The sequence below is a fragment of the Schistocerca serialis genome, chromosome 4 (genome assembly GCF_023864345.2).
Source record: "Schistocerca serialis cubense isolate TAMUIC-IGC-003099 chromosome 4, iqSchSeri2.2, whole genome shotgun sequence".
NCBI classification, from domain to species: Eukaryota; Metazoa; Arthropoda; class Insecta; order Orthoptera; family Acrididae; genus Schistocerca; species Schistocerca serialis.
In genome coordinates this window covers 384,271,864-384,297,373 of record NC_064641.1, presented here as the reverse complement: position 1 = coordinate 384,297,373, position 25,510 = coordinate 384,271,864, and the positions used below count along the sequence as shown (strand labels likewise).

Sequence of the window (25,510 nt, the reverse complement as noted above, 5' to 3'; positions counted from 1 at the left end):
CTTTTAACTAATGTTTTCAGTATAATTTCTTTCACTTAAATCAAATAAAGACAGAAATTTGCCCTGACAGCCAGGCAGCAGGGAACATACAGTACTGAAGGAAAAAAGAGAATTTTTCTGTCTTTTTGAATGATAGGTTTCTTTCACCTAGCAAAAGAGAGGAAAGAGTTTAAAGAAATGTGAATATTTAGAGTAAACAAAAAAGCCATTGGGAATCCCAAGTCAAAGGCCATAAAATATGTTGTACTGGAGTGGACTGTTGGCAGCCCCTGACTGGTAAGCACAACCTATCTGAATAGAACTTTATTTCAGACAACTTTTTGTTATGGTTGTGTAATTTGTTCTATCTTTGGTATATTACTGCTATTATTTGTGCTGTTACATAAAACAAGATATAGGCCACAATACCACAGCGATTTAAAAAATCTTTTATTGTTCTGTCAACAGTGATACTGTTTTAAAATAACTGACAATGAAATATGGATATGTATATGGTATTTATGTATATATCGAAATCATCAGCAACCAGTGGCTGACTATTTCGATATATACAATTACAGTTGCTGAAGATGGATAAAATAATAAAATATTTATGTACTTCACTTTCCTTCCCTGGTGTTAGGATTTAGTATCTTACAGATTAAAGTTTATTTTTAAACTTTAAATAGCACAAAAATCAAAGCAAATTGTAAGCCAGTGCATGAATAACTCCCCTCTAAACATAATTTTGATGTAATTCTATCGTACTTCACCAGGAAAACTAACACCACATGCTGGTACACTCATCACATTCTGTCATTAACATACCAAAATCTTGTAACTTGAAAACTGCCAATTTCGAGTTACATGTTTCTACAAGATAAGAAATGTTGTGCGTAAGGTGAGGTATGCTTAGCTCATCTATCGTAAAGTAACAGAACCTTGCATCTTGTAACATTCAAATCTCAAGGCACAAAACCTCATATTTCAGAAGAATGTTTATGCTTGGATATTTACCACAGTCCTTTCACTGTTGTGCCAATTTAACAATTATTTAGAGCTTGTCGGTGATATTTATAAAATTCTTTGTGTAATTTAGCAGTGTTGTAGTGGAATGATTAATATGCAATAGTTATTAATTGTTCATGTGGTTAGTTAATGTGTGCAGAGGGTTAAATATACTATCCAAAAATGGTAAGTACACAAATACTGAAACACACTAATTTCAGTAACAGATCAATCCAAATGTAGAGCTCTTATAAAACAAAATTCACCAACAAGAATAAGGTTAGCTTAAGATTGAATTGTGTGATCCTTTTACCAAATGCGTAACTTTCATTTTATTGATACTTTTCTGTGTATATAGAGAGTAATATCATGCTATAGGCCATAATAATTAACAATGCCACTCAGAAATACATAGTATATAAACTTTACATACAATCAGTGAATTTTATGGAGGTTTCTATTGATACGGCAAGGAACTCAAATGCAAGTAAATAATTACAAATCAAAGGGAAGTAGACTCCTGCTCAGAAGTTTCAAGTGTACTGCCAGCATAATTCTCACCAGCAAATGAACCTTTAGTGTCAAGTAACTTAAATGTAACAATGGGAAGTCCAGGTTGAAATATCAACAATTACGAAAAAGACTGCCACTTACCATAAAGGTGACATGTTGAGATGCAGCGATGCACAATGAAAAGACTGTTACACACTAAGCTTTCAGTCAAAGCCTTCTTCAGAAACAAAAATAAAACACACCTCATGCAACATGACTACTATCCCTGGGTGTCTTAGCCGGACTGCCGAGCAGCCCCGCTAAAACAGCTGGAGATAGCAATCGTGTGCATATGCTTGGGTGAATGTGTGTGCGTGTTTTCCTTTCTTCTATGAAGAAGGCTTTGGGTGAAAGCTTAGTTTGTAACAGTCTCTTCATTGTTCCTATTTGCAAGTTAAGTGTAAGTGATTCAGAATGCAGTGATGTCATATCTGACATAATTTTCTGGTTGGAAGTTCTAAGTGTACTACCCACACCAATCTCTCCAGCAAATAAATCTTCAGTATCTACTAACAGAAATGTAAGTAATTCAGAGATGGGTGATATGATATTTGGAGAAGAACGTGCAGAGCCCTGAAAGATCTGTGTTGAAACAAGGCCCAAGGAATAGACAATATTCCGGCAGATCTACTGACAGCCTTGGAAGAGCCAGCCATGACAAAACTCTTCCATCTCACTTGCAAGATGTATGACACAGACAGAATACTCTCCTGAAGAAGAGAAATTTGTTAACATCGAATATAGATGTAAGTGTTAGGAAGTCTTTTCTGAAGATATTTGTCTAGAGTGTTGAAGTGAACCATGGATGATAAACAGTTTAGACAAAAAGAGAATAGAAGCTTTCGAAATGTGAAGCTACAGAAGAATGTTCAACATAAGTAGATCACATAACCAGTGCGGAGGTACCAAGTAGAATTGGGGAAAAAAAAGAAATTTGTGGCTAAACCTGACTAGAAGAAACGATCGGTAGATAGGACACATCCTAAGACATCAAGGTGTCGCCAATTTAATATTGGAGGTAACTGTGTGTGTGTGTGTGTGTGTGTGTGGGGGGGGGGGGGGGGGGGGGTAAAATTGTAGAGGGTGACCAAGAGATGAATACAGTAAGTAGATTCAGAAGGATGTAGGTTGCAGTAGCTATTCAGAGATGAGGAGTAGCCCGGAGAGTTGCATCAAACTAGTATTTAAACTGAAGACTGTAACAACATCAAAGTAATTCAGAAGGCAGTGATTTCATAGATTTGGGTACAAGTTATCGGCCTAGTACAGCAGAGGAATCTGAAGGCTCAGAGGCAGACGATCTGAACCCAACAAGAAAACTGGAAGAAGAATCATCTCAAAATGCACAAAAAAGAATAACACATAAGACAGCAGAAAACAGAAAAAATAATGACAATTTACAAACAACTGTGGCTGGTGAAAATGGAGTGGTATTAGGTAATCAGAAGCAAAGGAAAAGCCAGGCTGAACAAATAAATGCCCTGAATAACGCTGCGTAGTCAGAAATCACGACTGAATCTAATGAAGTAACAAAAAAAGTGTGCTAAGAAGGTAAAGAGCATCATCCTATATAAATAAGAAATGAAGCTAAAATTGTAGAGTGAAAGGCAAAGAATATACAAGTACTTAGGGTAAGAAACACAACTAAATAACAAGAGTATCTAGAAAAATGTGTTCACAATGGTCACTGAAATCAACATGTTCTTCAACATTTGAGAAGTACCACATATAGTCAAATATTTAATACATTCTGTCAAATATGACCTAGGAACAATGGAAAGTGTATGTTGCTACCGTAAGTTCATAGGAAAAAAGTTAAACAAAAAAATGCAAAGTAGGAGAATCAAGAAGGAAATATATTCTTCAGTATAATTTGAAAGTACAAGATGATGTATTAACCATGTGAAATGAAATGTTCGTTTCAACTTTAGGAATTGGTGAATGGTCAACCAGCAGGTGGGTTAAACAGAGTAAAGAGGATAATTATTTCGAAACAGGAGGGGAACAGAAATGCACTGAAGGAAAATGTTCATAAATTTTTAGATAATGTTACCAAACTGCCATGCAATCATTGCTGAGCCACTACTTCCAAGCTTTGTTTGGAGCCACATTCTTGTCATTTAGTGAATTGTGCAGGGTGTTCAAAAGAGACTGTATTAGCAGTAATGTTGAACCAATTGCTGGAAAAGATTTATTTGAAAAAGAAATAACATTGCTTTAATTCGTCTAAAAAAAGATGAATGTGATCTCTGTGTCCCCCCCCCCCCCCCCCCGGCCCCGCCCCCCCTCTTTCCCACATAATATTACACTGTGTCAGTGCAATGCTAACTACATGAAGAAAGAAAGGGCAAGGCAGAAGTCAAAAGATAAAAAGGCAGCTGAAGCAGGGAAATAATGTGTCTCTACCACAGAATGTGCAACACTGTAGTTACTGCTTGCATCCCAGGTCAGTCGTCTTTATTTTAAACAGAAGTTCGTATATCACAATTTGTTGTGATGGCAGATTCGATTGAAAGTTTGCAAAGTAATATTTTAGAGCTAGATCAGAAATGTAAGGACTATGGTATGAAGATTAGCATCTCCAAAACGAAAGTAATGTCAGTGGAAAGAGATAGAAACGGACTGAGTGCCAAATAGGAGGAACAAAGTTAGAATAGATTGACAGTTTCAAGTACTTAGGATGCATATTCTCACAGGATGGCAACATAGTGAAAGAACTGGAAGCGAGGTGTAGCAAAGCTAATGCAGTGAGTGCTCAGCTACGATCTACTCTCTTCTGCAAGAAGAAAGTCAGTACCAAGACTAAGTTATCTGTGCACCGTTCAATCTTTTGACCAACTTTGTTGTATGGGAGTGAAAGCTGGGTGGATTCAGGTTACCTTATCAATAAGGTTTAGGTTACGGATATGGAAGTAGCTAGGATGATTGCAGGTACTTGTACATGGGAACAATGGCAGGAGGGTGTCCACAATGAGGAAATCAAAGAAAAACTGGGAATGAACTCTATAGATGTAGCAGTCAGGGCGAACAGGCTTAGATGGTGGGGTCATGTTACACGCATGGGAGAAGCAAGGTTACCCAAGAGACTCATGGGTTCAGCAGTAGAGGGTAGGAGGAGTCGGGGTAGACCAAGGAGAAGGTACCTGGATTCGGTTAAGAATGATTTTGAAGTAACAGACTTAACATCAGAACACGCACCAATGTTAACACTGAATAGGGGATCATGGAGGAATTTTATAAGGGGGACTATGCTCCAGACTGAACACTGAAAGGCATAATCAGTCTTAAATGATGATGATGATCACAATTTCACTACCTACAATTTAGCGGTATGTTATATTTGGCAATAAGGATGACAAGAGCTATATGATAATGTATTTGAAACTCTCACTACACTTTTTTTAAACAGAAATAAAGAGACTATAACAAAACTAAAATATATTATAGTGAATGGTGGTGTGCTGAGAACCAAAATGTTGTTCCCTGAAATGTGCTACAACAGGACAGCAAGCAAATGGTATGACAATCATTCGAAAATATTTACATGAAGGCCACACGAATTAAATGCAATAATATGCAATCCATAATTGAATACAGAAAGAGAAACAGGGTGCTCTATTCTCCAGCTAATTATGTTGATGTGATATACGAAGCAATATGCAGCAAACAGGGCAAGTACAAAGCAAAGTACATATTACATGACTTTTTGAAGACTTCTATGGAATTCTGTATAGTAAATCAATTTGTTCAGGGAAGAAAGTAAGATACTCATATGTTATTCACAAACTGGCTCTAAGATATAATTCACTGGTATGTTTATTTATTTATATACTTGTTCCATAGATCTGTACATGTGAGCAAGTCACTCAGATGTGGAACGTGTCAATGTACATAATAAAATACATAGAATAAAGATATTGTTATAGTATTAATAACAGTGCACAAAAGTCATACTTATTAGCTTAAAAGCTAGTCAACATAAATGTGAAGATAGCAGTTTCATATTTAGGGCATTATTGCATCTATTTTAACCTTGAACAGTAATCAAAACTTCCCACTTTGGGTTTAAAAGTGACCCAAAAATGGAAATGAGAAAAACAGGAATTTTTACATTAGGGCATTATTACATTAGTTTAACAGTAAACAGTGTCAAAAAAATTTAAAAACATCTTTCCAATCTGGGTTTTACTTATTTCTCTGAAAGAATTCCTCTAGTGAATAAAGTGAGGTCTCAAGTAAATAATTTTTCAAGCTACGTTTAAATACTGATGTACTACTCCTTATACTTTTGATGCTGTTGGGTAGGGAATTGAAAATTTTCGTTCCAGCGTACTTTACCCCTTTCTGAATAAGTGTCAAGTTCTTTAACTCATTGAAGATAAAGTGGATTTGAAAGAGGATTGGAAATTTCTTCCTAGATACCCTCAACACAGTCAATATAAATATAAAAAAGTCTGTACGCTTGACCAGCTGCAATTTCAGTACAAAAACATCATGTGTCTAAAATCCAAGAGATTATCAGCCATCTTTACAAATAAGTTCAAGCAAATTGAGGGAAATCACAAAGGCTTTTAATTCAAATTAAATTTGTTTTGAGTTTAAATGCTCAGTTTTGTTAGTAACATTAAAAACTATTTGAATGCAAAAACTCTTAAGTTCTTGTATATTAATAATATTTTACTACAAAACCTCTTGTCTTATTAAATACAGTCATTAACACCACTGAAATGCTGAATAATATGTGCAGCAAATACTGTTACTTAAGTCTACAACTCAATCTCTCTTTCAGAGTTGTATAACTTGTATCAAATAAAAACTGTATTAGAAAAGTTTTTTTTTTCTTTCACGTAAAATGCATATTTTTGAGATACAAAGTTTTGCTGTCTTGACGACAATATGCTCGTATTCAGAAGATGTCATATTACTGTGTAAGATCACTTAATCAAATCTTAAGGCATTAATGTTAAAACAACCCTATACATATACAGGATTATTACAAATGATTGAAGCGATTTCACAGCTCTACAATAACTTTATTATTTGAGATATTTTCACAATGCTTTGCACACACATACAAAAACTCTTTTAGGCATTCACAAATGTTCGATGTGTGCCCCTTTAGTGATTCGGCAGACATCAAGCCGATAATCAAGTTCCTCCCACACTCAGCGCAGCATGTCCCCATCAATGAGTTCGAAAGCACCGTTGATGCGAGCTCGCAGTTCTGGCACGTTTCTTGGTAGAGGAGCTTTAAACACTGAATCTTTCACATAACCCCACAGAAAGAAATCGCATGGGGTTAAGTCGGGAGAGCGTGGAGGCCATGGCATGAATTGCTGATCATGATCTCCACCACGACCGATCCATCGGTTTTCCAATCTCCTGTTTAAGAAATGCCGAACATCATGATGGAAGTGCGGTGGAGCACCATCCTGTTGAAAGATGAAGTCGGCACTGTCGGTCTCCAGTTGTGGCATGAGCCAATTTTCCAGCATGTCCAGATACACGTGTTCTGTAACTTTTTTTTCGCAGAAGAAAAAGGGTCCGTAAACTTTAAACCGTGAGATTGCACAAAACACGTTAACTTTTGGTGAATTGCGAATTTTCTGCATGAATGCGTGAGGATTCTCTACCGCCCAGATTCGCACATTGTGTCTGTTCACTTCACCATTAAGAAAAAATGTTGCTTTATCACTGAAAACAAGTTTCGCACTGAACGCATCCTCTTCCATGAGCTGTTGCAACCGCGCCGAAAATTCAAAGCGTTTGACTCTGTCATCGGGTGTCGGGGTTTGTAGCAATTGTAAACGGTAAGGCTTCTGCTTTAGCCTTTTCTGTAAGATTTTCCAAACCGTCGGCTGTGGTACGTTTAGCTCCCTGCTTGCTTTATTCGTCGACTTCCGTGGGCTACGCGTGAAACTTGCCCGCACGCGTTCAACCGTTTCTTCGCTCACTGCAGGCCGACCCGTTGATTTCCCCTTACAGAGGCATCCAGAAGCTTTAAACTGCGCATACCATCGCCGAATGGAGTTAGCAGTTGGTGGATCTTTGTTGAACGTCGTCCTGAAGTGTTGTTGCACTGATACATCGTTGCACTGATGTGAGTGCATTTCAAGCACGACATACGCTTTCTCGGCTCCTGTTGCCATTTTGTCTCACTGCGCTCTCGAGCGCTCTGGCGGCAGAAACCTGAAGTGCGGCTTCAGCCGAACAAAACTTTATGAGTTTTTCTACGTATCTGTAGTGTGTCGTGACCATATGTCAATGAATGGAGCTACAGTGAATTTATGAAATCGCTTCAATCATTTGTAATAGCCCTGTACATATACTGAATCTGAAAATGAATAACTGATTAAAGAAGGTGGCTTTCATGATTTCTGTAGAAATATTTTTTACAGTGGAAAGAAGGATTATTATGGCTATTCTGTCACCTACCAGTCAAATAAATATTTAGACACACTGAAAACAAGTACTCTATACAGTTCCAAGGAACCTACCAGACCATGATAAGGCAGCATCTCCAAAATGAAGTGTAACTATTGCATATGCCAATAAGATTTATGGGCATATTTCACTGGTAGTAATGATCACATCCACTGTTTTTACATATTGTTTTCACTAATTTAGAAGTTTGTAAGCTGAAGCAGGAGAGGAGTGGGGGTTGGGGGAAGGGGAGAGTACTAAATTGCTTATGACTTGGCCCAGTTGAACTTTCATCTTTCTTCCCTGGATGAAGAGGTTACCAAATTCGAAAAGAACTTACCTTATAGATGTTATCAATTTCATTAGCTACATGTTCAAAGCAGTTCATGAAGCGATCATGCCGTTCCTTTTTGACACGTTCAAACTTCTGTTTGGCTTTAAAAGCATGCCTCCTTGAGTTTTCAAACTCCTCGTTTGTTTCATGGAGTTTTTCTCTTGCCATTTCCAATTTCTGCATAGCCTGTAATAAAAAAAAAAAAACCCTATACATGCAAGAGAGGAAGGCAATACAAAATACTGATGCTAGTCAAAATATGCGAGGAATAATTCAGATACATCAGAAGGGAGAGGAAAGGTTCATGTCATAGCTAATATAACAATCCTGTAACATTAATTTATGTTCTCAATCATCATCTTTAATAACTAAATGAATATGATCCCATGGGCATGGGAAACTGATTTGAAAGTCACATTTCAAACAGTTTTGGGGACAAGGAGAAAGTGGTAGGACACACATAACGTGTGTTACGTTTAATGTTAGTGAAGAAACATAATATATTAACAGAATCTGGAAAATAGGCTCTCCATTCCCAAAGGACAAAAAAATTCAGGTTTATACACTCAAAAGACAATGGTAGTTAAAACATTTAAACAGTCTGATGGTTGAAATAAGTATGAGGATCCCTTGTAATATATCTTTCTTACATTAGTGGGTATTGCTGGAAAGCAATACATACATAAACGAATGGCACAAAGAGCAGCAGGCCAGTCCTTTCCACCTCAAGACTTAGAAGCAACAAACACATTAGCTGGTGGCCATAGCTATGCCACTACTGCCATTTGTTGTATTCGAAGAGTCATTAGAGGTCTGGGAATTCTACCTTCATCATTTTGAATTCCAGTATTTTGCTTATAACATTTTGAGTAGGCAGCAAAGTGCTATGTTTTTCTCATATAGTAGTCGTTTACATGAACAAAGTGGTGCAGAAACTGAAATCGCTCTCGGACCCATGTGAATTTTCTTTCGACGATCTCTGTGCTCTGTTACAGTCAGCAGACGCATCTTCTTGTGGCTAGGCTCCAGCTTAATTAGTGCCATAAACAATATGAACAGTAATATGCAACTTAGGATGCTGTCTTGCTGGGCTCCACACTCAAATGCAATTTCATGTCTAAGAACTATTAAATCTCATGTGGAATTCACTGCTGCAGGATGTAACTGCGTGCCCTATCCCTGACAGGAATGGTGCCATAAAAGCTTTAGCTAAATCTCATCCTAGTCTTGGTGAAGTAATTAAGTGCTAAATCTTTCAAGGTTGTTTTGGAAGCTTTGCAGGTTTCTACAAACGACACTCAGGTTTCCCAAGTTGTTACAGTTGGAGACATGAACAGCGAAGTTCAAGGTTAGACTCATTCACCGCACCTGATGTCACATATTCTCCAACAGCCAATGAGTGTTCAGTAATACTCTGAGCGCTCTGTTGTGAATGTCTTAACGAGTGCGAACATTCAGTGTGATTGCAGCAAATTTTACACAAGCAACTGAGATATGAGGATCATTCAATAATTAAAGAGACAAACTGGTCTGGGGAAAAAACTGTTAATAAGGCAACTTTGGCACTTTTATGGCTCTAAGTTGGGATCATGGGATGAGACCTGATCAGCTGATGTATCAACATTGTTTTGCTTATAGCCTCAAAAATACATTTCAAGATGGCAAGTCCACCTGAAATGTCTAAATTAGTTGAACAACATTCTGTTGTTCATTTTTTACTTGCTGAAGGCGAGAAACTGGTGAATATGTACTGTGGAATGTCTAAAGTTTACAGTGAAGGTTGTACGAATCGTGCAAACTTTTACAAGTGGGTAGAGCAGTTCAAAAATGGTCGCAACACAGTGACTGACAAACACCGTTCTGGCCGACCAGTTGCAGTTTCAACTCCCTCACTTGAAAGTCGAATTGATGACATTATTTGTGTTGACCGCTGTGTGACTGTGGAAATGATAGTGGATAAGGTTCAAGTTAGTACTGGCACAGTTCATAACATTATCTGTAACAAGCTGAAGTACCACAAAACTTGTGCAAGATGGGTCCCAAAGGAGTTGATGCAGCTACACAAGGAAACAAGGTAGAGAGTGTGCACAGAGCTAAAGCAACATTATGAAAGAGAACATGAGCACTTCCCCAACAAAATTTTAACTCGTGATGACACTTGGGTTCACTATTATGAGCCAGAATCAAAAAGACAAAGCATGGAGTGGAAGAACACCAACTCACCTGTTAAGAAAAAATTCAAAGCCCAAGCATCAGCAGGAAAAGTCATGTTGACGGTGTTTTGGGATGCTGAAGATCCAGTTTTTTGTGATCATCTCGAAGAGCAGCATACAATGAACAGAAAATACTACTCTGATTTGCTGTTAAACAAGGTGAAGCCAGCCATGAGAGAGAGACGTCGTGGATCTCAGAGGAGAGGTGTGATTCTCCAGCAAGACAACGCACATACTGCTCTACTAACCCGTGAAACCATTGACAAAATGGGCTGGGAAATACTGCCTCATCTCCCTTACAGTCCTGATTCAGCAACTAATGATTTCCATTTGCTTGGTGCACTGAGGGAGGCATTATGTGGGAAGAGATTCCAAGATAATTGGGATGCGAAAAAGTTTGTGGGAAATTTGTTCAAACATCAAGATAAAGAGTTCTTTGCAGCCAGAATAAAAAAGCTTGTTGCCCGTTGGAACAAGTGCATAAATGTTCAAGGAGATTATGTTGAAAAATAGAAAAATTATTGTTTTTTAAAAATAAACACTTTTTTCTCCAGACTCTCTAATTATTGAATGACCCTCATACATAATTTGCAGGATACATGCTTTTTTCAAGCATAAAGCCCCTCTACTTGCTCAGAACCAGCAACATTGCGATCTCTGTCTGTGCCTCGCCCAGCTCGGAATATAGTCACTTTTGCAACTACCAATCAAATGCTGATTCTGACTCATTATCTTCTATTTCTATATCTAAGTTTCAACCAAGTTCATGGATGTCCAGATCGCTGGTGTCTCTTAACATACTTCTTAACGGTGATGATTCTTCCTCCCTCCGCATTGTTGCATGACCTTTTTTGTAACGTTTGCTTGGGTCAGGAATGCCCTCCTTCCTTGGCGTTGCAATGTGTGTCATGCACATCAAATGCTCTCCATTTCTGTCTGGGCTGCGGTAATGAGCATAACAGAAGGTGAAGCCTGCATCGTGCAGCAAACTGCTGTGCCTGCAGCAAGTGTTGTCATCTGACTGTCACCGTCAACAAGCAGCCCACTGGGCATGCGTTCAGTGGCAGCGTGAGGGCAATGTTGTGGTACATACAGACATGACTGCAATATCTTGCCATGGAAGCTCACTTATAACTTGAAAATGGCAGCTGGTTTGCCCACGATATTTACAACCTTCGACGTTTCTATCTTTGTGTATTCTCATGATCTTTTCGAACATTTTGAATGTTTTTCACCTTCAATGAAATAATGGTGACAGATTGTGTGCCATTTTCCGATTCTGAAAATACATTGCTAGTCTTCATTGAACAAACAATTAACAACAAAGTATAGAGCTTTATTATGCCTATGGATATCAGCCGCTGCAGGAGCTACATCCGTTGTACTCAGGTTTATGGTGATATCAAGGAGTCTGTAAACCTTTTCGCTGCTACAGATGTGCTCTCTGCAGTCTGTGCTGAGGGCAACTTTTGTTATAGCTGTACTGCTCGATAAATGCTGGTGACAATGCTGAGACACAGCATTCCAGCCAATACAACATATTTATCACCTTATTTTTCGAACACTATTAGGTGAAAAAAAAAAAAAACTTGATTTTTGCACATCTTACAGTCTGATATATTCACTAAATAAAGAACTGAATTTCTTTTTATTATCTGTCATACTTACTGCCCTGCCTCAAATTGAGTAAAACATCACATGCAATTTTTAAAGAGATTGCAGACGTAGAAAAGCACTGAGTAAATTTTGTGTATGGTTGATTTTAGCCTATATACTGCAGTGAATGAAATGTAGATAAGATATCTAAATTTTATTTAAAATTGAGAGCACAACTATCTCTCATTTCATTCTTGAGTTATTGGATTTTATATCAAATGGAGGGTTGTGCACGTTGTGCCCATTTGTGTCCTTTTGCTTCATGAATCATGTGGTCACAACAATTGTCATTTCTCATAAGTGATTCAAGATACTGAAACGATGATCTCTGCAAAATACGATAGTGTGCAATGAGGGGCACACATTTTGTATGATAAATAGTGAACACTTTTTTATTCACAGAGGTATGGAATAACTCATTTGCAGCAGTACAAGGTTGGCAACTCACGATGCATACAGACATCCATAGAACTGTAGGAAAATCCAAGTAGTGTATGTACACACATTCACAGCACCTGGGGTACGGTGTAACAAGACGTACATACACATCTGCAGCAGTGAATGGACTGATTATTTGGGTTCCCATTGACATAATGGGCTAGTTTTTAATGAATAACAATTTCAGCGCATCTTTCACTTTGAAATATTGTCCTACAGATGCGAGGTCTCATCTAATAGTGATCACACAGCAGCACCTGACTCATTTAATGTACACACAGTGGAGCTTTTTTTATTAAGTAACATGGTTTGTTTTGACAAATTAAATACAAAAAATAATTTCTCATAATAAAGCACACAATGTATTCTCTAAATCTACATCTGCAAACTGGAAATCAACAGAATATACAATGACAGAAAAAATTGCAACACCAGAAAATAATTAGTGTATAGTAATGAAATTTTGGAAATAAATTTAACTGATAAAAATTGTAAGCTCACAGGTTAATGTTAATATGAGATAAGCCATTGCAAATATTAAATTCTGGTATGTTAGCAACATGTGTAACCACCAGAATGTTGAATGCAAGCATGCAAACGTGCATGCATTTTGTTGTACAGGAGCTGGATATCAGCTTGTGAGATGGAGTTCCATGCATGTTGCACTTGGTCAGTCAATACAGGGAAGGTTAATTCTGTTGGTGGATGACACTGGAGTTAGTGCCCAATGATGTCCCATACATGCTCGACTGGAGACAGATCTGGTAATTGAGCAGACCAAGACAACATGTCAACACACTGTAGAGCATGTACTGATGTACAAATTTGCAGTCAGGATGTATGGGATAACAAGAGAGCGCTCCCACTGTAATACGAAATTGCACTCCAGACCATAACTCCAAGTATAGGTCCAGTCTGTCTAACATGCAGACAAGTTGGTTGCAGATCCTCAACCGGCCTTTCCCTAACCAAAACACAGCCATCACTGGCACTGATGTACAACCAGCTTTCATCAGAAAACACAACAGATCTCCACCCTGCCCCCAATGAGCTTTCACTTGACACCACTAAAGTCACAAATGGCAGTGGCTTGGGGTCAGTAGAATGCACACAACAGGGCATCTGGCTTGGAACTGCCTTGTAACCAATTTGTAGCAGTTTGTTGCACCACTGTGGTGACAATTGCTGTTGCACAAACAGCCTGATGTGCCAGTCATAGACCAAACATGACGGTCAGCCCTCTTGGTAGTGCCTCATCACCATCCAGAGCCCTGTCTTCTAGCGACTGTACAGTGGCTTGACCATCGCTGCTAGCAATTAAGTTTTTCTGCAATATCACAGACGGAAGGAACATCCAATTTCTCGTAGCCCTGCTACACAACCTTGTTCAGACTCAATGAGCTACTGATAATGGAATCTTTGTCGCCTTAAAGGCATTATTAACTAACATCAATTCATCACGTCCATTCTCAAAGGTAACTAATGCTCATGAAATTACAGTAGGTATTTATAGCGAACCTGATTCGTGTCCTCACAGAGGTGTTACTAGTGCCACTCTTATGCAACTGATGCGAAATTTGAATAGACACGAACTTTCAGATGTAGAAACACACCTACCAACTTTTGTTTAAGCCACACAACTCCTCCTTGATGATGCAATTTTTTTCCCATCAGTGAGTAAGACAGTTTCTTCTCACCACACCAACGGATGGACCATGGGAAGAATGACTGTCTATATGACCCAAACGGGCTGTTATTACTATTATCTTCATGCTAACAAGAAGACAGGTACATAGGAGCCTGAAGGATATTCCTTATTGGCAGAGTATGAGACGGTGGTTGTCTGGGCCTGAATGGCCCACCTAGGGCCAGAACACAGAACTACAATTACACCATCAAAAAGCAGTTCATGTCAAATACATAATTATTAACATGACATATTTGCAACTACCATTGTCTTCTAAGTTGGTAAACTGATGGATGCGTTTGACATACAAATAATATTACATTAGTTCTGACAGTTTTCATTATTTGGAAAAACAAATATAATCGTTCCAGTAAACAATGAACACAATAAAGGGGATGCTCAAGAAGAATAAAACAAAAGACGTACCCGCATGTTTGGTGCCTGTATTCGCTGAATGGTGTTTTGCAAGTCGTTTATTGCTTTACTTAATTTATTATCCATTTTTTTTACATCGTCTGCATCATCTAGTTCCTTCAGATTGTCTGGTAGTTGTCCGTAATCAATGACAATTCTAAAAACAAATGGAAATAATGAGGTTCTAAAATTTCTTTTTCCACAAGTAACATCAAACATAAATAATTTCCTATATGTCAGTAGAAAACTCTACTGATGACAACAGTTTCAAAAAATAATAATGTCAACATATAACACTGGAAAATCACAATAACAGTTCCAAAAAGATTGTTAATAAAGCAGGGTATTGTTCGGCTGTTGCAGTTACAGGTAACACATTTGTTTCCTGAGGAAAATCTAACCTTCAGCTAGTACATGAAGTATGCAAAGGTCTGCACTACCTGAAAACTTCCTCTCAAATTAGAGCCCACACTGCACGAGTCTGTTTCATTTTTTTGTAGTCTGATCTTTTTTTACAAAGTTTGGACCCCCCCCCCCCCCCCCACCTCGTGTGAGATTTTCCCTGTAGTCGGCTAAAAAGGCATGGAAATCATTTTTTAAAAATTTGTTTTAAGCATTGATTAAAACACTTCTTTAAAAACATTATTTTATTTAGAAAGTGTATTAAACGGTGACTTATCCATAAAAAATTGACCTTTTTTCAATACATTATATACACCAAATGTCACTGGTCGTTGCAGATGACAGAGAACCTTGTTTGTGCCTTGCTTTGAACAATATGATACGTAACTTTTCAATCTTTTGATTTACATCATCACTAAGAGAGTTCTTGTTGGTGAACTTTAGCTTAGCTTTCTTCCACAAAGGGCTAACTTCTTGCTTGCATTTTTGTATCAATTTGTTAGCATGCTGTGTAACATACGCATTATAGAAGTTTTGATACATATTCATGTTGAAAAGCATAACATCAGTTTGATGTGTGTCGCAGAATGTCATGATTGATTCAGTGACTGACATGCAATGATTTTGACTGGCACAGCAGGGAACTTCCCAAATGAAATCTGACATCTTTGCAGCAGTTGTTTCAAATTGGGGAATCCTGGACGTGCACACTTGTAAAGCATTCAGTTTAGAGAGACCATAAGACTGGTAAGCGATGTAATATTCTCTATACTCTGGATGAATTTTATACCACAAAATGTTATCCATTATAATAATGTATATTCTCTGAATTAAAAAGTTAATATGAGATTTTCATTGCGACCTCCTCCCCATTCCTCTTTAACTTGACAAAAATGATCTGATGTAGCACTCTCATTTGTGATCACATTGCGCCAGCAATAAAGCCACAGTAAAATATCCACAACATTCCTCATGTGAATGTATGCTTTCCCGGCGTATACAGCTGGCGAAGAGTTCTCGGGCTTCCAGCCGGGTGGCGGTGTCTTCAAACTGCGACATTTCGATGAGTGACATACTCGTCATCTTCTGGCGAAGTGCCGAGACTTTGCGGATGCCGGTCCCTTTATACCTGCGGCGTGCCCCCCACCACCCGGCCGCGGGAGGCTGGCTCCAGAGGAGCCGGTGGGCGGGGTGGAGGGGGAAGCGGGTGCGCCGTTCGTGTCCCCGTCAGAGCATTCCGGTCGCGTCTCTTGAGCTGGATGGTTCTTGGTGCGTTCCTGGCGTATTGCGGCTAATGCTGGATTCCAGGCCGCGCCCAGTTGATAACCTTTGTCCCTGTTCACAAGATTCTCGTGGACCCATATTTCTATTGATTCTTTAATGACGCTGTCCCAATAGCTCCCGGCTCGGCACAGCACCCGGGTGTTCTCAAAATCAAAGGTGTGATTTTCTTTGATGCTATGTTCAGCTATAGCAGATTTCTCTATCTGTCCAAGTCGGACATGCCTGGTGTGTTCCTTGCACCTTTTCGAGATGCAGCGCTGCGTTTGTCCAATGTACTGTACACCACATTCGCAGGCAATGCTGTATATACCAGGTGTGTTGAGTTTGAGTGGGTCTTTAGCTGAGCCCAGCAGCTCTTTCGTCTTTGGCGGTGGTCGGAAGACGGTATTTATGTTTGATTTTCTCAGTAGCCTATTCTCAAGCTACATGGGCAGATAAATGGCAAGAGACACTGAGTAGGACTGGTACAACAGAGTTTAAATGTAATTTTGCCAAAGGAAAGTTCAATCAAAAAATCTAATAAATTATGTGATAGAACAGTTGGGTGTCCAAATGGAGACCTATAATGATACCTTTTCACACTCTATCAGGTGCTGATAACTCGTCTCACATGGGTAACCGGCATCTCCATGTTCTTCACACTGATCATTCAACATCTGACACTGTTCATACCCCTTAGATGCATTACCACACCCAGGAACAACACTAAACATGAACAACATTAATGCACTTTCATGGCTATTCTACCTGTCACAGAGAATTACATCTCTATAATCATTTATATATTTGCCGCTAGCAAGTATGCCTGAAATACAGAGCTTAAAAAAGAAGGTACTAAATATTACAGTCAATACACGTGCCTTGAGGATTGCTTAGCTAAAAATGGATGTGCCAGCTACTCTGCAACACACTAAAACCTCCAACTTAATAGTATAAGGCTGGAATCTTGACAAATCACAAATTTTTGAAAGCATACCACACTTTTCTTGCTTTCAGCTACAATAGAGGACAAGCTCCAGAGGATCACTATGCCTGAACAGTTAAGTTTCACAGACCACAGCTTATTTCCAAATGCTTCCAGCCACTCTAAATTTAATGGCTTAGTACTTTTGATAAACAGCAAGGAAAAGGCTCATAGGGGCAGTTCATTTTTCTGCTCGTGTGTCCCTGATAAACTTCCCAACTGCAATGCCTGGTTCCTCACTTCTAGTGTGCTTTGATACCCTGCAAAATTGTACTCCATTTCCTTTTTTTGTATACCAGAGAGCCCAAGATATCAACCATTTCCTTCACCGACTCTCCACCATCCCCACAACCCTTTACCTCCATGATCCCTATGCATCAGTGTTGAAACCCTTTCCCTATACATCAACATCCCTCATGCTCATGGTGTCGCCATTACTGAACACTACCTTTCCCAATGTCCTTCAGACTCCAAATCCATTACCTCAGTCCTTATACACCTTACAAACTTTATATAACACACAACAATTTCTTCTTTGAAGGAAAAGGTATACATGCAAACCTGCGGCACAGATGTGAGCACCTGTATGGCAACCTCCTATGCCAATCCACTTATAGGCCATCTGGAGGAAGCTTTCCTAGCCTCCCAAAACCCCACTGTTCTGGTTCAGATTCATTGCCAATACCTTCATGATCTGTACTCAGTGTCAAGACACTCTATCCTCATTCTTTCACAACCTAAATACCTTCTCTCCCATCTGCTTCATCTGGTCCACTTCAAAACAGCGTGCCCTCTTCCTGGACTTTGCCCATCTCCTCTCTTATGGCTCCATCCACACCTCTGTCCACATTAAACATTTGGATGGGCAACAGATCATGACTTTAGGAGGTATGGGAACGATCTCAGGTAGGATGTCCCTTGTTTCAGGGCATGATGACAGGTAATCAAAGCATTGATGAAGGATGTGGTTCAATTATTCCAGTCTGGGACGATATTGGACGACGAATGGGGGCAGTCCTTGGTAGTTGTTTCTTGGGGTGGTGGCAGGATCGTGGGTGTGTGGGGGAATGGTATGGGAGATCTGTTCACAGACTAGGTGTGGGGGATAGTGCCTGTCTGTCAAGGCCTTCGTGAGACCTTCAGCATAAGGGACAAGGAAGTCCTTGTCACTGCAAATACACTGCTCCCAGTTGGTCAGGCTGTATTGGGGGAAGGGGGAGGGGATGACAGCTGTCAAAATGCAGGTACTGTTCACCAACATGAAAATGCTACATTCTCTTATCTCTGTGACGTTTTGGACGGATTAAATAAAAGGTTGCGAACATTAGGTGTTTTCTTTGATTTAACGACAGCTGTCATCCCCTCCCCCTTCCCCCAATACAGCCTGACCAACTGGGAGCAGTGTATTTGCAGTGACAAGGACTTCCTTGTCCCTTATGCTGAAGGTCTCACGAAGGCCTTGACAGACAGGCACTATCCCCCACACCTAGTCTGTGAACAGATCTCCCATACCATTCCCCCACACACCCACGATCCTGCCACCACCCCAAGAAACAACTACCAAGGACTGCCCCCATTCGTCGTCCAATATCGTCCCAGACTGGAATAATTGAACCACATCCTTCATCAATGCTTTGATTACCTGTCATCATGCCCTGAAACAAGGGACATCCTACCTGAGATCGTTCCCATACCTCCTAAAGTCATGATCTGTTGCCCATCCAAACTCCACAACATCCTAGTTCATCCCTATGACACTCTCAATTCCAAACCATTGCAACATGCATCATATCCCTGTGGAAGACCCAGATACAAGACCTGGCCAATCCACCCACTCAGAACTTTCTATTCCTGTCCTGTCACAGGCTTAGACTACCCCTTCATAGGCCGAACCACCTGTGAAAGCAGCCGTGTCATGTACAAGCTCTTCTGCAATCACTGCACAGCTTTTCATATTGATATGACTACTAACCAGCTGTACACTTGGATGAATGGGCACTGCCAAAGTGGGCCGAGAGTATGGTAGACTATCCTGTGGGACAACAAGCAGCTGAACCTAAAATGCTTAAGGATACAGGGTACTTATAAATTGTGGAAAAATCGAAATTTTTTATGACTTTATTAAATTTTATAGTCTTTCCTAATTACACTGATATATAGATTATAGGGTTGAAAATGAAAAATAACCTATATACACCAAATTTTGAAGTTACAGTCATGTATTCCGCCATGCCCCCTTTGTTTCTGTTACAGAAACCAATATTATTTCGAAAAGAACTGTGAGCTTTCTGTTTCCAGTGATTATATGTATGATACACTGTATATGTTGGTAACAGTGCAGGTTTCTAGTGTCTGTGAATGATTATCTTTGCTAGTACTTACTTTTGTTTCACAGAAGCAGTTTGTTCATGTGTTACTGAATGTTTGTTGCCCAAGTGCTACATATATTTGTGGAAGTACATATCCTTTAGTGTGCAATAAATACGAACTACACCACGCATCAAGAAATTTAATAAAAGGAAATTCTGTGGTAACCAGTTTACAAACAAAGCAAGCCACACTGTTTAAAAAAAATCAACCAATGTATAAGTTCTTCAGTGAAGAAACTCCCACATGGCATGTCTCCTGCTAGTTCAAATTTTTGTGTTAACAATGTCGTTGTTTGTAGTGGATTTGTTATTGTTGATGTGGGCATCTTATCTTCTTTGATAAAGGAAGTGGCAAAATGTAAACAATGTGACAGTGTAGGCTGTCTTGAAATAACTGAACAAAAAAGTAGCAGGAAGGGTTTAGCATCAAAATTAGTTGTTCTGTTTAGATCCTGCAATAAATCGACCTTGAAAATGACTTCAAACATTGTGAATAATTCATATGACGTGAATTTGAAGTTAGTTTATGGAATGCATGCAATAGGAAACAGAAAAAACGGCTGCTCAAACGTTTTGTGGTTTGATGGACCTTCCTCCTTCTCCAGGAGGTTCAGCAAGTACATAAAAATACTTTTTAATGCCTTGACGGTTGTCTCTAAAGCATCTATGAAACATGCAGCAGAAGAAACTGTAAATATTAGTGGAACTAGGGACATTGCTGTTGCACTTAATGGGACATGGCAACATCGAGGACATGGTTCCTTGAATGGTGTTGTTAAGTGCTACTTGTCTGGAGAATGGAAAAGTTGATGATGCTGAGTGCTTATATATGTACTGCCACACCTGCCGTGGTAACACTGAAGGACATATTGAACGTCAGTGTTCTAAGAATTACGATGGTTACAGTGGAGGTATGGAGTGTGATGGAGCTCTAAAAATATTTTAGAGGTCGGTGCCCATTTATAAAGTTAGATATAAGAAGTATCTCGGCAATGGGGACTCTAAAGGTTTCAATAAAATTAATGAGTTCAATGTTCATGGTGATACCTTGATAACAAAACTGGAGTGTTGTGGACATGTGCAAATGGGGATGGGTGCTAGATAGAGGGAGCTATTAAGAGAAATGAAAGGAAAGTTGCTATCTGATGGAAAATAAGTCTGGCCGAGGCAGATTAACAGAAACTGAAATAGATCTCCTTCACAGTTGTTATGGACTGGCCATTAGATGAACTGCACTTCTGGAGCTGTATGAGCCACCTACTTTCATAAGCTGTCCACAGATGACCACCCTGATCACGGTCTTTGCCCTAAAGGAGCAGATTCTTGGTGTGGTTAACAAAAAGCAAAAGAAAGTGGTCAAACATACCGTCATAAGCATTCCCTTCCTGAGCCTCTTATGAATGAAATAAAACCAATATTTAGAGACCTGAGTGACCATGTTTTGCTTAGTAAATGTCTTCATGGGGGCACTTAGAATAAAAAAGAAAATGTTTCAAAGATTGTGGGAAAGATAACCCAAGAATGTTTTTGTAGGAGTCAATACATTAAAAATTGGTGTACTAGATGCAGTGATATGTTTCAATGATGGAGTGATAGGAAAGTTGGTAGTCCTGAGAAATTTCGTCATAAAATGTGGATCTAATATGGAAGATCAATTGCTTGCATGTGACAACGGGTGCATGAAGCTGAAAAATTCGCTCTTCGTTACCAAAGAAGTGAGAAGTGCTAAAAGGAATGCCAAGAATGCCAAGAGGAAGCTTGAAGATGAAGAAATGCTGCAGGATGAAGATGATGCTTCAGGAATGCTATGAAGCACAATTTATTTGGACTCATATCTTCATTTGCAATTTCCTGCAAGTTGTATTTTTCAGAATTTAAGTAAAAATATTTACTAAAGTTTATAAAGCATTGCTCTAATTTTTTTCCTGTAACTTGCAATAGTCCATACTTATGTAGTAGACCTAAGCTTTATTGCAGAATCAACAAAATTACAGAAAAAATAACATTATTATTAGGAAAAAAAAATTATAAAAATTAAAATGTAAGATGTGATACTTTTTTATCCTTGTAATATACATAATAGGTGGAATTAAATAGGTCTAGTACCTCAGCCATCATATCAGGCATATCTGGTAAAAATATGATCTCTTTCAAATGTATAACATTAGATTAAATGGTACCTCGATTTGAGGAAGCATTTTGGAAAAAAAATTGCTTAAGTTTCTTTGTAATTTTTTTAATAACTCTAAGCAGGTTCAAAAATATTCAAATACTTCTAATTTGTTTAGAAAGTGTGCTGCGTTACCTGATACCAACAAAAAAATCTGTAAAAATATACATTATAAACAGTGCCTGAAAGATATAGGTGTTGACTTTTACATAATATTGAGCTGGAAAAATATCCTGTATCCCAAACTCAACCTGAGCTAACCTACTGTCTCCACACCCTCCATCCAACAGTGTCCTAACACCTTCTCCCTATTCACATACCCCATCCTCATTGTGTGGTGCCCTCTTCCAATGCACCCACCCGTCTTTCCCTTTCCCTGCCCCTCTCCTTTTCTGCTCCCCATTACCCCCCCCCCCCCCCCCCCAACTCCCTGTCACACACTTGGCACCTAGCAGACTTGTCACGCCTCTGTGTAATTCCTGCACACTCTGCCAGACAGCCCCCCCCCCCCCCCCATTCCCTGTTATCCCTCCCCCTTTCTCACTCTACTCCAGGTTGCTAGTTTTGTTCAACATAATAGTTGCATACCAGTCCAAGCTACTGGAGACGGCAGTCATGTGCATGAAGTGTGCTTTCTTTTATGAATGTCTGTGCGTTTTCTTTTCTGAATAAGGCTTTCGCTGAAAGATAAAAGCATAACAGTCTATTAATTGTGTCTGTCTGTAACTTCACGTCATCTTTATGGTGAGTAGCAATCCATACTTTTATATCTACATCTACATACATACTCCGCAATCCACCATACGGTGCGGCGCAGGGTACATTGTACCACAACTAGCATCTTCTCTCCCTGTTCCACTCCCAAACAGAGCGAGGGAAAAATGACTGCCTATATGCCTCTGTACTTTTGCTAATATTCTTGGTGTAAAACATTTATATTCATTATGATGTGTTGGCAAATGTGCCAACACCTTGTAGATAGAGGAGGCCGAAATGCACGCTATCTAACGCAGACGGGCGTGAATTCTGGAACAGGATAAGTAGTGAATGCTAATAAGAAAAGTATGCAGCTCCTCGAATACTTAACTTTTATTCCTTGTTGTATACATCGTTCTTGATGAGACATTTCATACGATAACTATCAAACTATGTAAGGCTAATGGTGCCTTGCTAGGTTGTAGCCATGGACTTAGCTGAAGGCTATTCTAACTGTCTCTCGGCAAATGAGAGAAAGGCTTCGTCAGTGTAGTCGCTAGCAAAGTCGTCGTAGAACTGGGGCGAGTGCTAGTCCGTATCTCGAGACCTGCCTTGTGGTGGCGCTCGGTCTGCGATCTCACAGTGGCGACACACGGGTCCGACATGTACTAAATGGACCGCGGCCGATTTAAGCTACCACCTAGCCAGTGTGGTGTCTGGCGGTGACACCACACATTACACCAAAATCTGAAAGATGTTCTTTATGCAAATCCCGAAGGTCTTCATTACTCTCATTATTAAAAAATTGCTCCATAGGTAGATGAGCAATCATATGGTTTACGGGTGATTATAGGAGGGAGGTGGTTTTACATGCCTGTTGCACCACAAGCAGCTGCCACCTGGTATCAAGTGGTGGTTCCTCATGATGGAAACAGAGGCTAGGAATGGGGCTTGTCCCAAATGCCTGCTGTTGCCAGCCTGATTCCCCCATAGTGAACCCTATATACTGCACAACAAAAATTGAACAAGGATCATACAAAGGTTCTAAAAGAGCAGATATTTTCTGTCCTTTCCCAATGTCCTGTTGATTAATCATTTTACAATACACAGTGTTTTGAGGGGCTGCCTTCAGTTTCCTTTGATGTGGCAGCCAACTAAGACCTTCATCAAAACAATAAGAGGCCCAGGAATCTCAGTGAAAGACTACTGTCTGGTTGCTGGGAAAATGAAAGAGCAGAAAATGGCACAGTTGTTCATAAGTAAGGGCTCCTTAACTTGGGAAATAAAGGAGAGAGAAGAAGAAAGTAAGTCACATTTAAAACACAGCTTTGAAATACACCATTTGCTCACATAAAATGAATGCCCAGGAAATTACTGTCTGTATATCTAAAACAATATTAGCACTGGAGGGACTGTGGTAATCTGGAACAAGTCCCTTAGAGCCCTGTATGTGAAGCTGGTCAAGGGAATTATTTCTCCCAGGAGTATTGCAGCCTTCTTAAACATTGAAGAAGATACTTATTAAGAGGTGCCTGTAGAGCAAAGTAGGGGTATAGTGATCTCCAGCAAGGTCAGGTTATCAATAGTACAGTAACATCTCCTGAACAGATACTGAAACTGGCTGAGGACCTACCTATCCACAGACTTTTATACCTCATATAATGTCTTATCTGTGGTTCAGTTGACAATAGAATAGACGCTGTAAAAATTCTCAATAACCAAGGTGTGATTTCAGAAATTTAAATTGCAGCTTATCAGCTTGCAGTTCACAATATTTATTACTTTTCTCAAAATCCAGTCAGTAACTAATATCTTCACATCTAAATGCACTATTAGTGGTGGTTAGATGATGACTGACCATTCACTGTGGCATTGTGCGCAATGCCTATTTAAAGGCTCACATAAGATAGTTTCTACAAAGTCTTTACAAAATGTGTCTGTTACTGGTCCTGAGTATACCATAATTCATTACTTAAGCTACTGCACACCTTGCTCCTTTGCCTGGAATCCTATAAATGCTTACATACAATTGCTAAAGTTATCGAGAGGGTTGTATATACAAGGTTACTGGAGCATTTAAATTCACATAATTTGCTATCAAATGTGCAGTTTGGTTTTAGAAATTGCTTAACAACTGAAAATGCTACATTCTCTTATCTCTGTGACGTTTTGGACGGATTAAATAAAAGGTTGCGAACATTAGGTGTTTTCTTTGATTTAACGAAGGCTTTTGACTGTGTTGACCACAAAATATTACTGCATAAGTTGGACCATTATGGAGTAAGGGGAGTAGCTTACAATTGGTTTGCCTCTTACTTTAAGAACAGAAAACAGAAGGTAATTCTCCGCAATATTGGGAGTGGTAGTGATGTTCAGTCCCAATGGGGCACTGTTAAGTGGGGCGTTCCCCAAGGGTCAGTGCTGGGGCCACTGCTGTTTCTTATTTATATAAATGATATGCCTTCTAGTATTACAGGTGATTAAAAAATATTTCTGTTTGCTGATGACACCAGCTTGGTAGTGAAGGATCGTGTGTGTAATATTGAAACATTATCAAATAATGTAGTTCATGAAATAAGTTCGTGGCTTGTGGAAAATAATTTGATGCTAAATCACAGTAACACTCAGGTTTTACACTTTCTAACTCACAATTCAACAAGAACTGATATTTTGATCAGACAGAATGGGCATATTATAAGTGAGACGGAACAGTTCAAGTTCCTAGGCGTTCGGATAGATAGTAAGCTGTTGTGGAAAGCCCATGTTCAGGATCTTGTTCAGAAACTAAATGCTGCTTTATTTACCATTAGAACAGTATCTGAAATAAGTGACATTTCAACATGAAAAGTAGTCTACTTCGCATATTTTCATACGCTTATGTCATATGGTATTATTTTTTGGGGTAATTCTTCTGATTCAAA

At 39.2% G+C, this 25,510-nt stretch overlaps 1 protein-coding gene across 2 annotated transcripts in view; it reads right to left on the bottom strand.

Annotated features, from left to right (window-relative positions):
• The window catches only part of LOC126474877 (structural maintenance of chromosomes protein 1A), a 168,491-nt gene that overhangs the window by 3,620 nt on the left and 139,361 nt on the right, over positions 1-25,510 (bottom strand). For both annotated transcript variants that reach the window (XM_050102360.1, XM_050102361.1), the window contains exons 20-21: positions 14,717-14,861; positions 8,303-8,482 (exon numbers count right to left, since the gene is read on the bottom strand). In XM_050102360.1, the coding sequence (XP_049958317.1) occupies positions 8,303-8,482; positions 14,717-14,861 (325 nt within the window). The remainder of the gene's footprint in view (positions 1-8,302; positions 8,483-14,716; positions 14,862-25,510) is intronic.